Source organism: Porites lutea, chromosome 6 (genome assembly GCF_958299795.1).
Source record: "Porites lutea chromosome 6, jaPorLute2.1, whole genome shotgun sequence".
Classification (NCBI taxonomy): Eukaryota; Metazoa; Cnidaria; class Anthozoa; order Scleractinia; family Poritidae; genus Porites; species Porites lutea.
Window position 1 is genome coordinate 24,625,623 of NC_133206.1, and position 5,974 is coordinate 24,631,596.

Below are 5,974 nucleotides of genomic sequence, written 5' to 3' on the forward strand. Positions count from 1 at the left end.
ACGCGACGCGAGAAACCAATACAACAAAAGCAAAAGGCGGGAATCGTGACGTCATTGAACGTACGACACTCACAAAGGTGACATACGGAAAATACGCCACTCGGGTCCCGTATGAAGTGGCGTATGGAATCTACGAGTGGTTTAGTTCCCAGTAAAACACTCTTCTCCATGGAACAGGCTAAGAAAACTAGAAAGCAAACCCTGCTGAGATGCTTCTATGCTGTGTCAGCCGAACGTTAAGACAATATATTTCAAAACACTGAATCTTAGGCATTTTAATTTAAGACATTGATTTGAGGTTAGGTTTTTCACTGTGGTAATATGCAAATGCTGCAAATTTCAACGAGTTTGCTTGGCTCGTGACGGTGGGAATTTGGGTTGGAGTTAAAAAAAGTCAAATTCAAGGCGTTTGTTGAACAACAATAAATAACTTAACATTACGTGTTTATCTACTTTTGAGGCAATTTTTTTAAAACTGAATAAAAAAAAGAAGAGCGTTGATTTGCTTTATTGAAATAACCAGCATTCTGGCCCATGCAAAAACGCAGCTCGATCAGGCGGTAAAACCCATATATTCATTAAATGTTGTTAAACGAAGAGGCTTCTAATTTTTTACTTTGAGATTTTAAAAATGAAATTTTTCAGCTCACTCATGCTTAAGAATTTTAGCAGCCATTTGACTTGAAAGCTCTCTTGAACGCCTTTTTACAAATGGTCTCCATTATTTCAATGAATGTGAACAAGAGTAAACTTCCCGCTACAAAAGGGTTTACCATAGTGCACTGCAGGCTATAAAACATGGCCAGTTCACAGGAGCAACCTTAATTGAAATAGGTGTATACATGTATATTTATGACGAAGGCAAGATCACGCCTCGCCTCCTCGCGCGTTGGTGCGCGCTGCGTGGGCGACAGATTTATAAACTTGCTTCCCGAGAATAATTGACGAGAATAATTCTTGCATGTTAGGAATGATAGAGAGGATAATTCTTGAATGTTAACGCACATAGAATAGTCCAACTGAAATAGTTCTTTACCGGCACATTTAGTTCAACGATCAAGTGTTCACCGAGTCGCGATCCTTGGCGTTTGGGCCATAGTGTCTGAGCCAGGACAAAAATATTTTCAATAAATGTATTAAGACCATAGTAGAAAATAAATTTTTGAAACCAATACGATTGCTTCGAGTCGTTTTCTCCTCTGTATCATGCAGAAATTTCCAAACGATATTTCACGGTTTGCTACTTGAAAATCGTGTTTTACTGTTTGCATGAATTACAGCAAAGGTCAAGGAGTAGTGACGTCACTGGACGGCATTAACGGCCGGTCGATTCAGACGTTACTGAGGGAGTAATAACGACTCGAAGTAATCGGATGAAATTCAGGCTAAATACTTGGGTGATAAAAAAAATGTTAAAGCCATAATCAAGCCTTTATCAAGCTTTCGTGCGTGCGCCAATAAGGACCCAGACTGAGTTGCTGTCAATTAAAAAGCATTCGTGCACGATGCGAATTAAAAAAATGTCAAGTTAACTCATCTTGAAACCAATTGTATATTGAATGTATCAATATATTTTTGTATTTTTCAGTTAGCCTTCTTTAAACGATGATAAAACTGCAAATAATTTTGAGACGTTGATTACTTTATTTAAGATTTTCATTTTTATCTCGGTCAGAAATGCTTTTTCGCATTAACACAACGGGAAAGATTTATCCTGCCTTCACAGACTGCCCAGACGTAGAGTATGTCAATATAGATTAATATTCACATGGACAAAATGGGATGAGTCGTCGAAATTCCCATGAACTAGTGTAGTCCAAAAGTCCAAATATAACAAAACAAAGCTAAGATACCTTTAACTGAACGTCTCCTTGTCTTTCCTGGCCGAATTAAATGAAATTGAATAAGATCGGTGAAGTTTGAGTACAGTAAAACGCTGCTAAGAAGAACCTAGGATTTAAGAAACTGCTGGCAAAAATTTGTCATTTTATTACTCCAAAATATAAGAACCAGTTTAGCCAAGAAAAATCAACAAGTTCTTATATGTGGGGCTAGACTACATTTTCGTAAACATTTTGACCAAAAGTCTGGCTTTAATATGGGAAATTTATATTACATTATATAATAAATGTTGTATACAACCATTGTTGAAAACTGCATATCTTCTGGCTGTTAACTTAGTTTTGTTAGATTTTCAGGGGCACCCAACGACAATTTTCGGAAAATATCTGTTCGGAGGACGATTTGAGATCTAGAATTTTCGGAACATTTTTTCCAAAATTTCTTGCTTGTCTGCCTCTCCTAGGATTTTCGAACATCTAAAAAATGGTATAATTGCCCATTTTTAACGGATTTATACCCTAAAAAGGTCACCTAAAATTTTCGGGAGCCTTTTTTCTGGCTGAAATTTTCGAATAGGTAAGTTTTGATCCCTGTAATTTTCGAATCACTAGACTTTCAGCTACGATATCCGAACAGATGAAAAATTTTTAGGGGATAAAAATATGCCTATATCTACCGTTTTAATACTAAAATACGTTTAACAATGCTATGTTTAAGTGGTTTTGAACTATATTCTCGTTGGGTGTCCCTGGATTTTTGGTAAATAAATGCCTGTTATGAAGGACAAATACCATTTATAGCAATTTCTTGTAATCAACAACAGTATCCTTCTTCATAAAAATTAAATAGGAACCTAATATAATAAGAACCCATTAATATAGCCTAAACGTCCAATAAGTACTCCAAACTATAAGAATCTATTTTGCCAAACTTAAAAAAAAAACATCTACAATCCTGGACAAAACTACTTGAGAAAATGTTTTCATTAATGCGCACTACCTAACGCAACAAAACTATTCCCAAATCAACGGCTTTGCGTAAAGAAACCCCCCTCCCCCAGTTCAAAGTTGCTTCCTACAAATGCATAGGGATCCGGCTTTCTTTTGAAGACCCAACAACATTGCTTCCAGGGGGAGAGGGGGAGGGAAGAATCGGTCGGCTACGAAGTTTAGAAAAAATGACCTCCAAGAAGGCAATTTTCTCAACAGTTTTGTCCAAGATTGTAGGTTCTTCTTCGCGGCGTTTTACTGTAATGCGAATAGACTTTTTTAAAAGTGACTTGTTGTCATCCAAACATTTTGCTACCATGGCAACGTGACATAACGACTTCTCCTCTCTACCGTAAACGATCTAATAAACGCCCACTCTCAAATAAACGCCTCTTATCTAATAAACGCCCCCCCTTACGCTGTTAAGCTAGTATTAAACGCCCCTCTCTAATAAACGCTCCCTGTCTAATAAACGCCCCCCTTGAAAATTGCCCCCAAATACTAGGAAATGGCGAAATAGAGCGAAATCAATCAATTTATTAATTTCATTGCTTGATTAACATCAGTTTGTGTATTATGTCATGTTCAATTTCTAGATAAGCCGTCAGGCCCGCAGTCGAGATTCTGTTAACACAAAAACGTTTTTAGCCGAAAGCATACTCTGGCAGTTATGTTGAGTTCCTTAAAATAAGTTACGAGAATAAACGCCTCTCTCTTTTAAACGCCTCCCATCTATTAAACGCCCCCTCTTGGACCCCTCAAATTAAATAAACGCCCCGGGCTTTTATTGAATCATTTACGGTATTGCTTTTTTTGCCGTTCCTGTTGCCGCCGCCGTCGTCGTTGCTTAAGTTCCCTAACCATAACAAATTATGACAGATTAGGCGGGTCAAACTGTAAGTTCATGCTCCATTTAGGCAAAAAAAAAATGATCTAAAATCAAATTCAATAAAAAAAACGTATATATCCGGCGATAAATTTGGATGTACAAGCCATACTTTACTTTCTTTTATTATATAGACACGAGTGTTTTACTGGAAAATATATCACTCGTAAAATTCATAAAAACTACATCCGGGACCCGAGTGGTTTATTTTCCATAATCTCACACTTGAGTTTATCGATAACATAATTTCGGTAATTTTCCTTTGAAATGTGTTGGCGTCTTGCGTCTTTTGAATTTGACTTACACATTTTTCAAAGTTTTGCTTATATTTTGTCATTGTAGAGCCCTATTCAGGTCAGTGCTATTTCTCAAGATTATTGTAACCAATGTCTTATTCCTGTACTGTAAATCTAAGCCGTCACAATTACTTTTTGGCGAATAAAAATCTATTATTTTATCGATGTCTTTTTGTCTGTATAATAAAAAGAACATTACACGGAGGCTTGAAGTTATGCATTTTATTTTCTCGTTGCAAAAACAATATTTTACTCACTCGCTGCGCCCGTTCGTGAAATATTGTTTTGCCACTCGAAAATAAAATTCATATCTTCGCGCCACCGTGTAATATCCTATATGTAATCTTTAGCTCGCCAGCTAAATTTTAGACTAGCTTGAAAGTTTGCCTCGTTATCAGATTAAAAAAGCATCCTGCAAACTCTCATGAGCACAGACGAGATAAATAAATAAAATAAATACTATTAGTGAATCCCTACCCGACTGAGGTAAAATATTTGAACGGCCGTAACATTTGTCATGGCTAATAAACAGATTATCCCAGAAACGTTTTACTGAAACCAAACTTAACCCTTTTTTGAAACAAATGTTTCAAATTAACGTTCGATCTTCCAAGGACCTTCCTTATCCGTGATTAGCAAGATATTCTGCAGTATATCCCGGATGGCAGGTCGAATTTGTCTCATCTTCCAGCAATAAACCAAAGGATTGAGAGACGAATTAAGAAAGACCAATGTCAAGGCGTAATAACTTAAGGTGTCGGTAAGGCTAGTTGTTTTTACAGTGCGGACAATATTTACCAACATATACGGTAAATAGTAGGCAAGAAACACAAGATAAACGTAAAACGTACCAACCATCGATTTTCTCAGCTTTGCGGCGGTTGTCGTTTCTTCCACATTCTGTTCTTGTTGTTGTAGTTGTAAGTCCTGTATTTGATTTCTGTGCCGTCTCACGGCCAAAAACATTTTGTAATAGAAGAATGCTGAAAGGATAAACAAAACCGGCGAAAGTGTACCTTTAACAAAGTACATTATTTCTCCGTAAAACTGATCAAGTATGGAAAAAAATGCACTTATTGCCCAAATTGACATCACTACAGAAACAACACGCTTGTAAGTCACAAGTTCCTGATATCTGAGATGAAGCTGCAGGGTTAAGAATCTGTCCGCAGTTAGCGCCGTGACAGCAAAGAACGATGCAAAACCAAGGATGATACCCATAAAATGAAAAGCTTTCTGAGTGAAAAAAGCAATGGTCGTAGGGTCGCCTTTTAACTTCATCACAAGAGAAACAACATACAAAGGGTGGACCAGAAATCCAACACCAAGATCAGAAACAGCCAGACTCAGCAATAGTGTTTTTAAATTCTTTGGCAGCGATGAGGTTTTTCTCAGTGCTCTAATTGTTATAATGTTTAACATAGTGGCGGTGTATGACAGAAAGACGTTGAAAACATAATTGACGAGGAGGGATGAGTCCATTGTCTGCCAAATACATTCACGGATGGCAGCTGTACAGGAGTTTACATAAGAAATTCAATAATTCTTTCCGCTACTTTATCTTTAATTAGTTGTTCAAACTGAACGTTTTAAGAAAATTTCGATTCTTTCCCGGCTGATTTAGTTTAACGGTCAAGTGTTCAGCCACGATCGTTCGAGTTTGCGTTTTTGCCAGGACGCCGAGAAACTGATATTATCAGAAAATTTATGTTTGAACCCACTGTCACTCCAAGTCGCTGTTAATTATACGAACAGCGTGGTGTTTGGGTAAAATTTTCTGCCAAGGCAGATGGGAATTATTTCAACATTAATAGCACTGTTTCAAAAACATAGTTCCAATAGCTTATGGTGGTTCTCGATCGTGAACAAATTAAAAAGAAGGATGATCAACCAAAAGGGCGGAAGTTATTGCATGCGCTTATAGTCATGATATCAAATACCGTTTCAAAAGTTGCCTTTTG

General features: G+C 37.1%; 1 protein-coding gene across 1 annotated transcript; it reads right to left on the reverse strand.

Moving 5' to 3' along the window:
* Positions 1-4,156: 4,156 nt before the first annotated feature.
* On the reverse strand, positions 4,157-5,539 carry LOC140942285 (adenosine receptor A3-like). Its single transcript, XM_073391246.1, has one exon. It carries the CDS (start codon positions 5,493-5,495, stop codon positions 4,608-4,610), a length of 888 nt encoding a protein of 295 aa, XP_073247347.1. The 5' UTR covers positions 5,496-5,539; the 3' UTR covers positions 4,157-4,607.
* Between the last annotated feature and the right edge of the window lie 435 nt (positions 5,540-5,974).